Genomic DNA, 17,425 nt, shown 5'->3' with positions numbered 1-17,425 from the left:
GGCACAGAGGAAAAAAAACTGCTTTAAATTGTATCTTAGCTGCATCACATATGAATTATTGTATTAATTACAAACACAGTTCAGCTACTTTTTTTTTTACTTTGTTCTAGGCAGTTTTAAGATTTATCAATGATCCACATATTTATTTTATTTTTTCTTTCACACTTGAAAGCACATAGCAACAAATGAGGTATAGCTTAAACTAATCTTTTGTTTTGTGGCCAATATTTATGTTATGTTTGTGCAATAAACAGAGAGAGAAACACCAGTCATAATAACTTGGTGCTACTGAATGTAGAAAGCAATGGGAAAGGGAGCTTCAAGAAACAGACTGTGTTTAGAGCCATCATATATGAAGGGCCTTGATTGAGTCACTAGTGAGTGAATTATGTTCAAGGAGATTTGCAAATGGAGTACGTGCCCTGTCTGACCTTCCAAAAAGTTGTGTCCAGCTACAGTCTCCTTCCTCCTCTAACCAGGTGTGAAGCATGTTGGATTTATTGGCAACTGGCTTCAAAAGTGCAGTCAACCCTGTTGACAGGAAGTGGGAGGAATTGGGGCCCAGTAGGGTAGGATGAGTAGCCTGATGACATCTTGGGTCATGTGGAAAAGGGCAAAGACTCTTCTGTTCCAGAGTGCAATACTAGATCTTATGGACTTAAGTTTCAGGAAAGTAGATTGAATATTAGAAGAAGTTTCCTAACGGAACTTCCTAAGGAAGCTGTTCACAAATGGAACCAATTGCTTAGAGGAGTGGTGAGCGTTCCCTTGGTAGAAGCCTTGAAGCAGAGGCTGGGCAGCCAACCTGAGAACGATCTAGCTTTCCATATCCAGCATTGGTTGGGGACTTCAACAAGATGGCCAATAAGGTTTCTCGTGGCTAGGAATCTTCGTGTATGTGAGACGAGTTAAGATGGAAGGAATTCAGACTTAAGATGAACTAGCACTTAGAATTTGTATAGCTCTTCTAAGTGGCCAAAGCATAAAATTGATTTATTACTATTACCCTCACATTGCACATGGGCAGTTGAGAAACAGCAGAAAGCTGTTTGTCTAATGAATTTATAGGAGAGGTGAGATGTAAAACAGGGTCTTCTTGGTTCATAGCTCAGCACACCAACGTACTCATTTCTTAAAGATCCACGAAGATGTTCCGAAAAGTCAAATCCCCCGCAGTTTTTCGGAAGGGGATCAATATCCACCTATCTTCTAAAATGCAGAAAGAGCAGAACGTTGTGTCCATTGATTCAGTCTTGAGCTCATGACGGCTTCCTACAGATTTCAGATGCAGACTGATCTCCTCCTAGCTACTAATTGGCCCTGTCTTTTGCACTGCAGAAGTAGTTCACTTGTATGTTCCTGCATACCACATTCAGAAATGGACATTCTCTATCCCAATTTTTCCCTAACCCATGAGAGAGAGAGAGAGAGAGAGAGAGAGAGAGAGAGAGAGAGAGAGAGAGCACGCTAATTTCTTCCAGCAAACTTCCTTTCTTGGGGCAGACTCTAATCTTGGCACGAACAAAACATAATTGATTAGTAAGTCATCTCTCAGCTCCCAGATAATGGAATCCATTTTTATATGTGTAAGGCACTCATGCTAAACACACTTTCCTGAAATGGATCTTCTTCTGCACTTTACAAGCATCCGCCAGTTCATAACCAGCTGTAATCTATGCAAATAGTCACCACAATTACAGTACATCAGAATACTAACAAATGTTTGCCCCCAAAGAAAAAAAAATGGAATGAACAGGTCCCCGTGCCGGTATTTAAGAGTATTTGACTCATCAGGTATGCATGGTTTTTGTCTGATTGGTTTCAGTGATAAGTAGTCCTGAAACTGATAATTTCACCTCTTACCCATTGCTGAAACAAGTGAAATTACCAAGAAGCATGCATAATTAGGCCGTCTGTAGATGCGTTCAGGAGCAAGAGGTTACCCATGCTTTGCTGGTTTCGAGATCATTACTAAAAGTCAGAAAGAGATGTCATTAGAATGAGCAATTTTGATTCCTTCCCTGACTAATGAGAAACCTGAGATGTAATGCAAAATACTATGTCAGAAACCCAATTGAAACTAGTTAAAGCTGGCTTTCTGGGATTTGAATTAGGGTGTGCAAAACAACCTTGAGAAATGGTCTTGTCTTATTATACAAAACTCTTTTAGCTGTCCTTGAAATCTCTCTGACATTTCACATGATGAGGACCCCAAAATGCACTTCAAAGTTTGCTATAGGAGAAATGAAGAGACAACAGAGGGCAGCAGACCACCCCCCTCCCAAAAATGATTGCATATATGCAGGGCTTTTTTTCAGCAGGAATGAGGTGGAATGGCGTTCCAGCACCTCTTGAAAATGGTCACATGGCCGGTGGCCCCACCCCCTGATCTCCAGACAGAGGGGAGTTTAGATTGCTCTCTGCGCAGTGGCATGGAGGACAATCTAAACTCCCCTCTGTCTGGAGATCAGGGGGCAGGGCCACCGGCCATGTGACCATTTTTGCCAAGGGCGATTTAAACTTTAAAAAACAACCCCCTTGTTCCAGCTGACCCAAAGTGACGTCATTGTGCCATCCTGATTTCCACCACCTCTTTTCCCAGAAAAAAAGCCCTGTGCATGTGATTAAAACTCTATTTTTGTAAATCTGTGGACAAATTTGGAAGCATTACAGTAGGAAACGTTAGAATTGATTCAATGTCCTTTAGAATAAGTTGTATACCATGGCTTAGAACCAATTGCAGTCGTATGAATACAAAATGATCAAGGCTGACAAAATATAATCCTTTTATTTCATAATACTCCAATCCCCTACATCATACTTTTTTTTAAAAAAATGCTCAGTGAGGCTAGTCACAGCTATAATTTAGTATTCCACAAAGCTGATTTGCTGAGGGAAATATTAGTTTAAAATAATTGACAGCTAACCCTTCTTCCCCACCATACATTAATAACAATGTCTTCACATGATAAGACAATGAAAACAAAAAAACCCAGAACAAGCTGGAGTTCATGTCACATATTGGATTACTGTAACAAACTAAAATTATTTCCAGAAGAATAAAAGGAGGGGGGGGGGAGAGAAGTGAGATTGGAGCCACCACGAGGGGTGGGCAAGGAACTAGTGGAAGGAAGGGAAAACAGCTCGGGGAGAGAAGCCAGGGTGGATTCAGCCAGGGAGGGGGGGGGGAATCCAGTGTTTATAAGAGAACTTTACAGGGGTGGGTTGTAAGCCTATAACAGCAAAGATATGTCAAGAAGTTCCAGACAGGTTAGTGCAAATTCACCTCTTTGTGCTGAAAAGGGGTTAATATTTTATGTAAAGTTTTCTACACAGCCATACAGGTAAACTAATAATACAAGCCCAAACCACAACATTCTAGACTGCGTTATTCTATAAGCGCATTAAGCAACTTCTGAGTGAATAAAGCAGTAAACAGATGACTGTGATAACTTGTGCATCTCAGATAGCCTCCTTTGGGAAATGAAGAAAAAAGAATTTGTAATCAGATTTAATATCGATGTCTATGTGTGTTTTTCCCTCCTCCCCCTCCCTTAGGTTTGTATCATTTCTCAGTATTGGAAGACATTTCTATTGGCGAACCAATAGGAAGAATTAAAGCAAATGACCTGGATATTGGCGAGAATGCTAAATCATTCTATGATATTATTGAAGGAGATGGAATGGATATATTTGAAATCACCTCAGACTCCCAGACTCAGGAAGGCATTCTTAGACTGAGAAAGGTAAAAAAGCAACACCATGAAAGATTGTGGACTTTCTGTTCCTCTTAGGCCATAAAGTATCTTGATGCTTCTATGCAAGAAATTTCCATGGATGGAACCATTCTATAGTCTGGCTGCAAACTACAGTGCCGTCTGAAACAATACTGTTGTAGTCAGTAGTCTTATAAATTGAAATATAAATAAATTGAAATATAAAAAGGTTTAACTCTGCTAAGGAACAATGTAAAGTTGTGCATGTAAGCATGTGTATGTCCTGTTATTTTGATTGGATCCACATGATCTTGTATTTTCTGCTATCATGTCACCGTAATGTTTCATCTTTAGTTTTGATGTCGTTCAGTGAAATCCTAAGCAGGGTTATTCCGGTCTAAGTCATTGAAATCAATGGATTTAGGCTGGAGTAACTGCTTAGAATTCCAGTGACCCAGGGCCAAGCTACACATGACGAATGACACTTGAACAGCAAGTGTATTTCTCCCTGTTCCCTTGCCCTCCACTCAATCCACTTGACGTTCAAGTGTCATTCGTCATGTGTAGCTTGGCCCTGAGAACTAAATACAGCTGGGGGACTGAACGTAGAGGCAGGCTTTGTTTCCCATTGTGTACTTATCTCGAGTTGAAACAGGTTCTTCAAAATCCTGAAGTAGTACCCAAACCCCGCAAAGGCTGTTCGCCCAGGATAAAAAGTAGGATATATTGACAGAACTACTTTCAAACTATTTCTCTTGGAAGAAAAAAAAAATCAGTGCTTAAAATCTTTGCCAAACTTAGCTTTCTAGTCAACATCATCCCTTCTGCAGCTTTTCTCTATTCGTACTTCTTGAGAATTCTGGCTCTCTGCTGTGTGCCAGCTGTTCCTCTCTCCCCTGGCACCCCTATGGCTTTCTGTACGGCTAGATTTTGCAATGAGACCGAAAGAGCCTCCTCACACCTTCTATTAGTTGGCATAGTTACATCTGTAACAGAAATCTTGAGTTACACCACAAATAGCAAGGAAAAAGAAAAGAGTTTAGAAGATATTTAACTATAGTTATTTTAGGGATCTATAACGTAAAGCTACAAGAGCTTCAGGGTGACCACAGGAAATGGATTTTGTGATTACACTTTTCAAATGGAAAGATTCCTCATTTAGCTTCATTTGCTCAGGGCACAGTCTAGCAAAAACAAAACATTTTAAATTTATTTATTTAGTTACTTATTTAATTAAATTTATATTCCACACTCCCTGCAAGCAGGCTCAGAGCAAATCACAACAATAATAAAACATAGCAGCATAAAATATAACATATAACTGCTTATTTCAGTGAGAAGATTTCTGCCATTTAAATGACTGAATCCGAAAAGCCCATAAGGTGTACTCAGTATTTTGGAAACTTCTACCATAAGTCTGGTTCCTTCACGCTTGGGTGAGAGAATTACCCTTTTGCCCAACTTCATTTCAAAATATGGCACAAGACAATTATGATGGCTGCATTATTTTTAAGATAAAGAGGCAGGCTGTTTTGTGCAGCCCGGGCAATCTCAGAGTGTAGCTGGGGAAACCAATTGAAACACTACCATCTTGGACTGTCAACCTCCAGGTGGTGGCTGTAGATCACCTGGAATTACAACTGATCTCCAGGTGACAGAGATCAGTTCCCCTGCAGAAAATGGCTGCCTTGGAAGGTAGACTCTATAGCATTATACAAACCCCACGCTCCCCAGGGTGCACCCACTGGTCATATGAGGGTAGAGGTGCCATTTTCTTGCCCGGGGCAGGGGACCCCCTGCTCCCACCCTTCCCCTGCCCCACTTACTTGGCTGGCAGGGAGCACACTTCCTGGGGTGCCCCCCTGGGCAACACAGTGCCCCCTGGGTGGCACAGTGTGCTCCCACCCTTCCCCTGCCCCACTTACTTGGCTGGCAAGGAGCACACTTCCTGGAGTGCCCCCCTGGGCAACACAGTGCCCCCTGGGTGGCACAGTGTGCCCCTGGGTGGTGTGGTGCACCCCCATGCCCACAGTAGGCCAATTCGCTCCCCGCACTGGGACCGATTCAGCCCCCTGCTGAGCTTGGAAGCACTCCCAGGCTGCCCTTTGACCCGTGTGATGATGCCACTTCCCGGAAGTGACATCATTGCACAAGCCGGAAGCGTGTGTGTGCACAAACAGGGACCCAGGACACAGTGTGGTAAGTGCCAGGCACCTGATCTCCCTCCGGGGGAGTCAGGGGACCTGGCAACCCTATATGAGTGATGAAAAGAAATTTTTGATGTTTGTCTTAATTGGCTAAGAGAAAGACCCACCACCACTACTCACTTCATGTAGCTTTTGAGCAGCAGGGCAGGATCTTAAGTAGCGTGTTCTCATTGAGATTGTTTAGGCCCTAACTCTCAGTTCCCCATTTCCAGGCACCATCCCCCAAATTTCCAAGAATTTTCCAACCTGGAATTGACAACACAAGGGAGGGGAGATTGCCCACCACAGATGCCTTTGATTGAACCAGAAGGCTGAGTCGAGAACTCTCCTCCCTGCTGGGCATCATCATCCAAACTTCATAGGAGAAGGATGCTAATAATCAGCTCAGGTATATGCAGGCAAGGATAAAAGAGGAACAGTGGCTGTAGTACTCTGTGTTTGGAGCCAAGCTGCGGTTGCCCAAATGCTGGCAACTTACTGGTCAGCCCAATACAGACAGAAGCTGCAGTAAGGACGCATGCTGGTTTTAACTGGGCACATAGCCTCAACCTCCCTCGAACCATAACAGTTGTTTATTCGCTAGGGTTTCTAGCACTGCCTTAGCAAACGCCAGGAGATTTTGAGGGAGGAATTTGTGGAGGATGTGACATCACTTCTGGGTGACATTCTAAGAGTTCCCCCTCATTTCTGTGGTAAAGACCGTAGTGACATGGGGAAATTCCTAGAGGCCATTTTCTGTCCATTTTTATCTCCTAATCCTCAAATTGAAGTTGAGGGTAAACTCTAATGCCTGACGGCAAGTAAATGTCAAGTTGAGTATTGCCCTTTCTTTAAAAATAATTCTAAATAGCAATGTAAATTAAAAACATATGTAAAAATAATCCTAGATCCATAGTCATACAATGGAGAAATCATTTTCAATGCGATGTTCAGAGAACTAGGCTGACAAATCCTTAGGAATGGTATCATTTTGAATCTGAAACAGTGAAAATGATACAGGATGTGTGATTGGCAAATTGTGAATATGCTGATTTACAGCCACCAATTCATAGATACAAATGGTTTGTAATTTCTGAGTCGATAGAGGAGCGAGTGCTTGTCATGTTTACTAGAAATTGCAAAGTCCCATTAGAACTGGATTCATATCTTTAAAAAATCAACACAGTTTTTGAAAGTAAGAATATATATTTAAGCTTTCAGACTTCCTGAAAGAGTTCTGTGATTTCTATTTGTGCTTTTTGTATTTGCATTGCAGATTTAAGCTTCTGTGTCATTTTCTTTCTTTCCCTCTTTTTTTTTTTTTGGTCTTTTCCATGGGACATTGTAATGCAAATTTACATATCTTTCCAAAGCTTGACAAATTTGCATGCCTGAAATTTTAATCATTGTGAGGCATGCGGAGGTTAGAATGTGAATATACCCATGTAGATGTTCTTGCAGTCGCAGCAGAAAGGAATCTTGGGTTATTTCTGTGAATACCTGGGATTTTTCACACCTGATACTATATATTTTTTTTGCTCTAGATTACTATACATTACAGTACAACTGGTTTAATTTTGCCTCCACTTGCATACCCCCCGCCCCCAAATCTTTGGGATCACTTATTCACAACAGCAAATTATGTGGTCCAAATCTGCACCCTACTACTTAGAGCAGAACCACAAGTGACAAAAAGCACAGATTGGACACTTGTCAGCTTCCCTCAAGTTTTGATGGGAAATGTAGGCAGCTTGGCGGAATGTTGGACAAGTGACAGTTGAAAAGTCCATTGGACAGCAGTCAGAGAGCGAAGCTGCGAGACCAGGATGCCTACATTTCCCATCAAAACTTGAGGGAAGCAGACAAGTGTCCAATCTGTGCCTTTTGTCACTTGTGGTTCTGTTCTTAGTTATCTGTACTTTTGAGGGGAACACAATGCACAAACAAACCATGTACTAACAATGATACAGCTCTCCATTGCAAAACTTGTATATCTGCTAGCAGCTATGTCACCCAAGCATGTGATGTGTCACCATACAGAAAATTCATAAATGGACATGTTTCTTTCTTTTTTTAAAATGTTTATATTTTATATAAAAATTCAATTTTGTTGAAAGAACATAGGGCTAAATATTAGCTAAATGTTGTTATTCCAATGCATCACACATAATATCAATTTTTAATAAATCTATTAAATTATGAACTGATTGTCTATAATATTTATTTAATCTCAGAAGCTGAAGGGACCACCAGGGTTATCTAGTCCAACCCCCTGCTAATGCAAGATCTACAACTATAATACCACCAACAAATCAGTATCCAATTGATGCTTGGTTCCAATAAAATACGTTAGCTTAGATATTAATGCTAAGTCCAAGGTACTTTTGTACCGGACTATTAGAGGCAGTGTTTTTTTTTTTTTTTTTTGCAATATGAGATAATACAGATTCAAGTGATAGTAATCAAACTAAAGATAAATTCTGAATCTCCTTCTATCACAATATTTTTGGTATCCTAACACAAGTGTTCTAGGTTCACATGGAATATAACATTATCTCATTTTTTTATAATTATAACCCCTTTCCTAATTTTTTTCTATAATGAGATATTGCCAAAAATACATTTAAAAATCAATTCCTGAATGCAGATAATGCCAACAAATATCTAGATATATCGAATACATCACAACTTAACAAGTGTTAGGTACTATTGGAACTGAACTTCATAAAAATTCTCACTTAGATCCAATAAGGCAATATTAGAAAGGGTTGCATTTCCTATACGAACGGGCATTTTTCATGCAACCATAATCCATTATTGTTTTCAGCCGTTTTGCATTTACCCCACGATGTAGAATCATCACGTTTTGTCCTGTCTTGTTTTCTGAACAACCACTTAATTTTCACGGCGCTTGCCCAGGAAAGCATCTTGAAAGATTGTGTTCTTGACAGTTAGCTGTAAAGTCACAACAGTGTGTCCACACTGCTATGCACAAGCATTGCTAATATGGGATTAGCACAGAAGCCAAATAAAATGCACGTTCGACATTTGCATAGCAGTTCCAATTTAAGCCAAAGCTGGTTTAAGCACCCCGTGCCAAAATTCCCATATCCCTTTTTGTTGTTCTCTGTAACTATAGCAAAAGATAAAGCTACATGGCAGCTACTGTAAGGATTTCTTGGTAGTTATCTGGCAGACATATTCTCAATAATTGTAGTGAATCTGATGTATAATAATATTATTATTTCTTTTTCATACGATTGGATCTAAATTGCCCTGAATAATGCCTTTTGGCAATCATTTCCAGTTCTGTACATTGTTCACACACTTCTACACATTAAAATTTCACTGCACAATCAAGGTTGGTTCTTTTTTCTGCCTTTACTCCTTATCTTCAACGCACAGAATACTGATTAGGTGCCTGATTAGTATGCAATCCGTGCCATTAGCAGTTAAAAAAAATTACATGGCAAACGCTGAATATTGATGGTACCATCAGTGCAAGTTTATGTGTATGTTCCTAATTTAGAAAACAAAAAGACAAAGGACCCCGAATTTCACTGAAACTTGCCCAATAAATGGGTATCAATAAACTCCTGGAAAATTTACAGGCTGGAGTAATGGGAGTAGGAAGTGATTGCTTTAAAACTCAGCAACGGGGGCTGAAATGCGTATCCATTTTGTCCATTGGCATTGTATGTACTTGTTCCTGCTGTTAGCTGTTAGCAAACGACATTTATCTTTGTCAATTTTAACAGCCCCTGGACTATGAGGCCAAAAAATCCTATACTCTGAAAGTAGAGGCAACCAATGTTCATATCGATCAACGTTTCATCAGTGTGGGGCCTTTCAAGGATACGGCAACAATCAAGATCGTAGTAGAGGATGCGGATGAGCCCCCCATCTTTTCATCACCGGATTATCTACTAGAAGTGCATGAAAATGCTGCAATTGACTCTGTGATTGGCCAGGTGACTGCTCGTGACCCTGATATAACGTCAAGCTCCATAAGGTACTGATCATTTAAAGTTACATAAAACATATAAAAGGAGCTCTGAGGGATCAGACAAATGGTCTGTTCAATTCAGCATCCTCTTTTCAACAGCGGGCAACTGGAAGATTGAAAATGGAGGCCAAAGCATTATCCTGATGTTGACCCCCCCTGTACCTGGTATTCAGAAGTATGCTACCTCTGGCTATGTAGGTTCCATTTAGTCATCATGGATAATTAATCTATCAGTTCTCAGCAATAGGCAATGTACTCTTTCCTTCCCCTAATAGGCATTGATGTACCTATCCTCCACACTTTTGTCTTGGCTCCTTTTAAGGCTGTCTTACAGGAAAGGTTATTGTCAAATCCCATGCTAGTGTGTTCTACAACTTAACCATGGTTTGCATGGTTTGCTGTTAAAGAACTTCCTTGATATAAAATATCAGGACAGTGGAATAAAGCATCTGGTAGGTTTTGTTCTTTCTCTTACTTGCTTTAACAAAATATCTGGGTTTAGTTCTTAGGGATGGGGGAGGAACCAACATTTCTAAGAACACCTATTCTGTTGTGTTAAGATACTTTGAATCAAGTCATATTGATAATTAAATTTCTTTGTTCATCCAACCATCTGGTCATATTGGACAAACTGATCATTACATCTTCAGGGATGTCTTCCCAAATTACAAGAGATGATTGCTGCCTTGGAAACAACAACTTTATTAACAAGAACAAAATCCCAACACGCAATTACAATAGTGTTCATATAATCTCTTCTTCCTTTTTTCTGCTCACCCCAAATCCATCCGTGCATGTGCCTGGTTATCCAAAAATAGACTATCATTACTGTCATCTTTATTTATTTATTTTGTATTGAGGCATCAAATAGAAAATAATGAAACAATCAAAGCAAAATGGTTGAACAGACATGTGAAAAGACCAAAGGTCTGTCAGTGAGGAACAAACTTTAGTTTGTTCATGAAGCACATCAACCTAGTTTGTTACACTCATTTACTTCTCCTTTACTCATTGAGAACAATAGAACACTTTCTGATTTGGGAAGTCTTCAATTTAAGGCCTAGTTGACATATGCAGAAGAACACAGTAGAAATAAAAACAAAAAAGGATCCTGAACAAAGAATAGGGGAAAAAGACATTCTAGTAATAATATAGCATTTTACATAAATAATCAATAACATTAATCACAAACAATTGCAGATCACTATAGAAAAGCAAATACACATTGATATGCAACAGGGAATATGACTAAGGGATGCATAGCTAGGCTCCTTTTTGTTTTATTTTTATAGTTTTCCTAGTAGACTTGCTTCTCTCTCTCATGAAGCGGTAGAATGAATCAAACCACTTCCCAAGGTAGGGGCTACATTGTTCAATGCTCCCTTAAATCCCTGAAAATGTCATACTAGCACTGTATGTGAAAAGACAGAATAGAACCTTTCTACCTAGTTAAACAGAGAAAAACTTGCAGGAAGTATTTATATTGGAGGAAATTAAAAATGTGACATACACCCCCACATCTAAAAGTGGTACGGCCTATTATACCACCTCGGAATTCAGCCCCTTCATTTTGCTGTATGTCTAGACTCTAGAGACAAAGCATAACTCTTAATGTGTTGTGAGGTCCAAATGCAGGTACCACAACAAATTACAGCTTGTTTCTTTTCCAGAAACCAGCATAATTTAATTTTATTGCGATACTCAAATGTGGGGCTCCAACAATTTGGAAATAAAGTTAGACTGAAGGAAGAACAGGTGGCCCAGCCCAGGGGTAGAAGGGTGACACTAGGCCCAGATGAGCCACTTGCAGCCTATGGAGGATGGATGTACCCAGCCTGGGTAAGCATCTCATAGCCTGTGGATGGATATGCCCAGACCCAGCAGAGAGCCACACATGGATGGAGGCAAGTGGCCTGGGTGAGTGGCAAGCAAACAGAAGTGCCTGGCAGAGCCATGCAAGGTATATGGCTGGCCAGCCAGCAGGTTGACACTTTCTTCTTCCATTCCATCCTCCTTTGAGGGGAGGGGCCCTTTTCCAGTGTCATTTGTTCCTCCCAGTCTTCCCCTAGATTGAAGACCTCTGAAAGTTTTCAGTTGCAGCTTCACACGTGTGGGGAGAAGAGAAGGAATATGTGAGACCAGTGAGAAAGCATGGGGTTAGGTCTACCCAGCTTTTCTACTGGTGAAAAACAAGGGAAGGGTCCCTGTTAAGAGAAGACTCTACGCTGGGAATTGTGGGACATGATGAACAAAAGTTGGGAGCTGTAGTAGGGAGGGGAATTAATGAAAAATTACTGAATGAAAAAGCTGGTTGGATCCAACCCCATGTTTGCTTCTTTAATTAGAATATTTCTGTGCCACTCCTTCAGAATCCTGCTGGAGGTTGCTTACAATTAAAAACCACAGTATGATATACAAGCCATTAAAAATACAAGCCATTAGCAGCATTTTTAAAAAAGCTATTGTGAGCATCACAAACAAACTCCATTTTGTTTGTAATTTCTAAGGCTAAAGTACACAATATGGCATCCCTCGGGGAAGGAGACAAGAAAGAGAAGGTTTTCTGCATAACGTTCAAGTAACAGCTCCTTTGTTGTCATTTTCAAACTAAAAACTATTTTGCGGTCAATTGTGTCTGCTTCCCTAACCATGTATGAATCGACAGAAGAACTAGAGAATGTCAACATTTTCAACATTTTGGCTGTCGAGAAAGCTTTATTTATTATTTATTTATTTACCTTGCAAGAACTCAAGGAGGCTTACAATATAAATAAAATAGTCATAAAATGCTTGGGCTTTCTGAGCCTCAGGAACTGTCCATTAGAAACAGCTTTAATAAATAGTAATGTTTGAATTAATCAAACTTGGATGAATTGATTTGTCCTTTCTCAGTTGTTCCAAGCAGAATTGCAACAGAATTGCAGAGCAGCTTCAGTTTCTGGCACCTTTAATTAAGGAGGTGTGAGATCTTTGCTTAGGACTGGAGGGAACCGTTGACGGTGAAGACTAGAGTAGACAATACTGATGTTGACAGACCTATGGTCAGATTTAGTACAAAGATTCATATGTCATGAGTTAGAATCATGTAATGCTTGGTAAATTAATATTCATACTTCATTATGAGTCGTTAGAGCTTCTTTGTGTATATATATATGTGTGTGTGTATATATATATATATATATATATATATATATATATATATATATATATATAAATCCTGCCATTCCCTCCCTCCCTCCCTCTGACTTTTCGGTCTTCATGTGTAATAAATCCTGATGAGAACTTTTATTGGCAGTACTGGCTGTTTCCATACACATTGAATAATGCACTTTTAATAAACTTTAGAAATCCTTTAGAAGTGGATTTTTTGTTTCACACACGGAAATCCATTTCCAAATGCTCACTAAAGAGCATTGAAAGTGCATTATCCTATGTGTGGGGAAACAGCCACTTTCAAAATTGGAGAGTGACATTTTGTGTGGACTCGTTCCTCTAAATCTAAATTTGATTTTGCGGCATATCCCTTTGCTTCTTCTTTACTCCCGAATTGCTTTATCAGATGTGGGTCATGAACAGGTCAGTACTGTCTACTCAGACTGAGGTCACCTGCCACCTGATCTCTATAAGTGGAGATAGCAGGTATTGAACCTGGAACCTTCTGCATACTAAGCAGATGCTCTGCTGCTGATCCATGGCCCCTCCCGAATACTTTCAAATCCTCCTCATTCATTCCGTTTCAACAGGTTAAACATGGGTAATTAGGAAAGGAAGACACCACCCTCCTGGAGTTGCTAGCAAATCTTCCCCTGAAATGAAATTTCGTGGTGAATTTGGAAGTATCTGCTTGGATGAAATATCAAAGTAATTTTGCCCAAATTTTTTAAAAAATGTAAGTCATGAAATTTCTTGAGGACGTACTGTGCATCCCTAAATTGCTAGTTTGCCTCCTATTTTTCAGTAAAACATCGAAAGGTTTTGGATTCACACAATTTCTCAAGGGGTTGGGGTATGACTTCAGAAATCAGATCTCTCTGCTTGGTATTCCAGAGTCCTTTTGCCCCCCTGTTCGGAATGAATAGATGGACACAAGGCTTGGGTGAAAAAACAGGGCCATTTATTGACCGACAATAACTTAAGAACGGCAAGGGGTATAACTAGCAGTACAGGTCAAGCCAAGGGGTCTACTGGACCTCCTCCTCGACCTGCCTGGGTGAGCACCCCCTGCCTCAGGTGCAAGCCATCCAAGTGCACGGCTGTAACCCAGCCGGCCAGGCAAATGGTTCCCCTCTTAAAGCTCCATACAACCTCCAGCTGCAAAACCCGAGGACAGGACTTGTACAGGGGGTCCCACAGGCAGTCTGCCCTCTCAAATGACATCGGTACAGCCCACCAGCTGATCCAAGACAGACCCCCAGTCCCCACCAATGGGGAGGTGCCACCGGGTGCTCACCGGCCCACTCTGCCTACCCTAACTAACCTGCCAGAAACCTCAAGAACTATCTAATAAACATTAAAACTCTCTAAAGAGCAGTACTAGGTAGGTAAAAAACACGCCTCCCCAAGGAGCCAATCAGGAGAGGGGCGAAAAAATTCCTACTTGGCCCTGTAAAACAGCGACCGGCTAATCCTGTACTGCAAAGAAGGGTGAGGAGGGTGGGTCGAGCTTTCAGCGGCAACTGCTGAAGAGGAGAGGTGGAGCTGGACTATATGAGTCCAAGCCCCACCTCCCAAAAAATCCCTGGATGCCCAGGAACGCGGAGCCTTCTCTCCCTCCATGCAGGAGGGCAAATGGCGGCACGCGGGTAGTGCCGTCTTCTAACAAATGAATTCTATACAGTTGTTTTTAATATTGTTATTTGCAATAGACGTAGATGGCTCGCTCATACATTTCATGTAACAAGTGAGAAAGATAGCTGAAATAAGGAACAGAAGAAATGGGCTGAGGAAACTTAAGGTGAAGAACACTCAAACAGACATTTTTCGGGATGAGTGCAGATATACGCCTGGTTCAGACAACATATCTAGAAGTCAACATACATTGAAGGGGAGGGGGAACGAGTTGTCTGGCCCTGTGCCTCACCTGCATGAAGATGGGATAGGGCATTTCTGCCACAGGCTCCATTCCCCTGATCAGGAATGCAGCTATTTCCAACAGCACACATGATAGATTCAGGACCACATTTAGATGAGGGAAAATATCTACTGCATAGCCAAGGAGCTAAACAAAGAGTTGTTGACTAACCGGACACCAGTCTTCCAAAGACAAAGAAAACAAAGAAGACAAGATTACTGGTGGGCTGAGTTATGGCATTCCTGGCACTAAAATATCTCAGCCCCAAAACTTGTGGTCAGATGAAGAAAAGTCAATATAATAATAATAAAAAAGCCTTGCATTTGTTTACCCTTAAATTCAGCAATCTTCAAGTCTCCTGCCTGTACATCAGACAAACCCCTTCAGTACCCCTTTCCCCTCAGAAGAAAAAAACAACACCCATCCACAAGAACATTTTATCCTCACTAGAAGCAAATCATTTTCTTAATTCACAGCAGGCCCCTGAAATCCTAGCTGCAATATTTTTTTTTCTGCTTTCTTGATGTGCGGTTGTTTATCTCAGTCACCTGGTAACATGCCCTCCCTGGTTGGCATTACTGAGATACGGTGATTTACGGCATCAATATTGTGATTCACATCTCAGCAGGGGAAAGCAAAAGGAGGGGTCCTTAATGCCAAATGCTGTTGTAGGCCCTCATTTACATCGGTACAAAGCAGGAGGGATAGTGCAGGAAAGAGACTGAAGAGTCAGGGAAAAAACATCGCTGGGAATTGCATCCGAATCCACCCCGGAGTCTTCGGCTAACGAAATGTATGATCACAGTCACACCACCTATTTCCTCCAGCACTCTGTCTCGAAAGCTAACAATGAAGTCCCAATAACCTGTGGTGTTACTAAGGCAATTTCAAAGGTGATTATTTACCCAGATATTTGTGGTTCCATTTTTATAGAAATGTGTGTTTTATGTATTGCCTTACATGTCTGACAGTGTGTCCCCATTAAAAAGAGCTATAATATCATTACCAAGACAAGGTAGCTCCAAACAAACTATTTGTTCCCCAACTTTATAGGACTGCAGTTCTGAGATATGCATGTATATGTGTTTTATATTGTGCAGGGCATATATTAATTGAGAGTTAAGAGGGGGCTTTACCTTCTTGCACATTAGTAAATCTGTTTCATTTCTGCTGAGGAGTTGTTCTTTTCTAAAATGCCTTTTAGTGCATAAAGTCAATATAAAACCCCTCCGAAAACCTAAGTTTTATCTCTACAAGGATTGCAAATAGAATTACATCAAGGGAGACATTTATTTACATAGCAAAATAAAATCAATACAAAAGGTTACTTCTGCCTGCTCGTGTGAATCCAGGTGCACTTTAAAAAATAAAAAAAATGGAATCACATTCTAGTTTTTTCTTATATTACGAACAGAGTAAAACCAAAGGGTTCAAAATAGCAGACCTGATTTTTTTGTTGTTTATAAGCATACTTATTAGTAATTAAAACAAGAAGAAGGTGCCATCAAGCTACAACTAACTCAAGGTGCCCCCTTCCACAGGGTGTTCCAGGCAAGAGATGAGCAGAAGCAGGGCCGGTGCCAGAGTTTCTGGTGCCTGAGGCCGGGGGCAGCTTCAGGGCTGTTGCCACCCCTGCACACTTGCACAAAGCATGCACGTGCTCGCACCCAGACTGCATGATAATGTCACTGCGTGTAACGTCATCACACAGCATGCCGCTGCGAGCTGGTCCCATTGGCACAGCAGGCAGCTGGGACATCTCGCGGGGTGGCCTCTCAGCCATCCCACTCAGTTGTCCCGTGCTGTCTCGGCCACCTGCTACGCCTGGCCCGCAGCTGCATGCAGGCAGCAGCATGGGGCAACTGAGTGGAAGGGCTGGGAGGCTGCCCGCTCAGACTGCCTCACGCTGCCACTGCCATCACACACTCCCAGCCGGGTGCAGCAGCTGCGGCGTGGCAGGCGGCCAGGGCGGCAGGCGGTGGCTTCCCAGCCCTTCTGCTCAGCCGCCAGTGCTGCCTCCACCAGATCCATGATGTGCACCTCCGCCCCGGCACCCCCTCTGGTGCCTCAGCGCTCTAGGTGGCTGCCAGACCCACCTCCATGGACACACTGGCCCTGAGTAGATGTAGTTTGCCATGGCCTTCCTCCACATACCAATAAGCAACCCCATGTTCTTTAGTGGTCTCCCATCTCAGTCCTGATCCTGGCCAACCCTGCTTAGCTCCAGGGATAATGTGGGGTGCAAATGTGGGGCTATGTGCAGTGCTAATTCAAACACACAATTTAAATAAATAAATACATGTCAGCACAAAGCAACACCCTTCAGGGCTAGATTAAGACATTCTGTGTCAGAGGCCTCAGGGTGGTGGAGAGTGCCTTCAAGTCATAGCTGACTTATGGCAACCCCTGATGGGGTTTTCATGGCAAGAGACTCACAGAGGGGGTT

The 17,425-nt window shown here is 41.6% G+C and overlaps 1 protein-coding gene across 1 annotated transcript in view; it reads left to right on the top strand.

Moving 5' to 3' along the window:
* CDH8 (cadherin 8) overlaps positions 1-17,425 on the top strand; it is a 348,996-nt gene that overhangs the window by 221,743 nt on the left and 109,828 nt on the right. Inside the window, exons 5-6 of the mRNA XM_055000337.1 lie at positions 3,559-3,746; positions 9,661-9,914. Of these exons, the coding sequence (XP_054856312.1) occupies positions 3,559-3,746; positions 9,661-9,914 (442 nt within the window). The remainder of the gene's footprint in view (positions 1-3,558; positions 3,747-9,660; positions 9,915-17,425) is intronic.

The sequence above is a fragment of the Eublepharis macularius genome, chromosome 16, assembly GCF_028583425.1.
Source record: "Eublepharis macularius isolate TG4126 chromosome 16, MPM_Emac_v1.0, whole genome shotgun sequence".
NCBI classification, from domain to species: Eukaryota; Metazoa; Chordata; class Lepidosauria; order Squamata; family Eublepharidae; genus Eublepharis; species Eublepharis macularius.
Note: the sequence above shows the minus strand (reverse complement) of the source record. Positions and strands in the feature narration are given on the sequence as shown.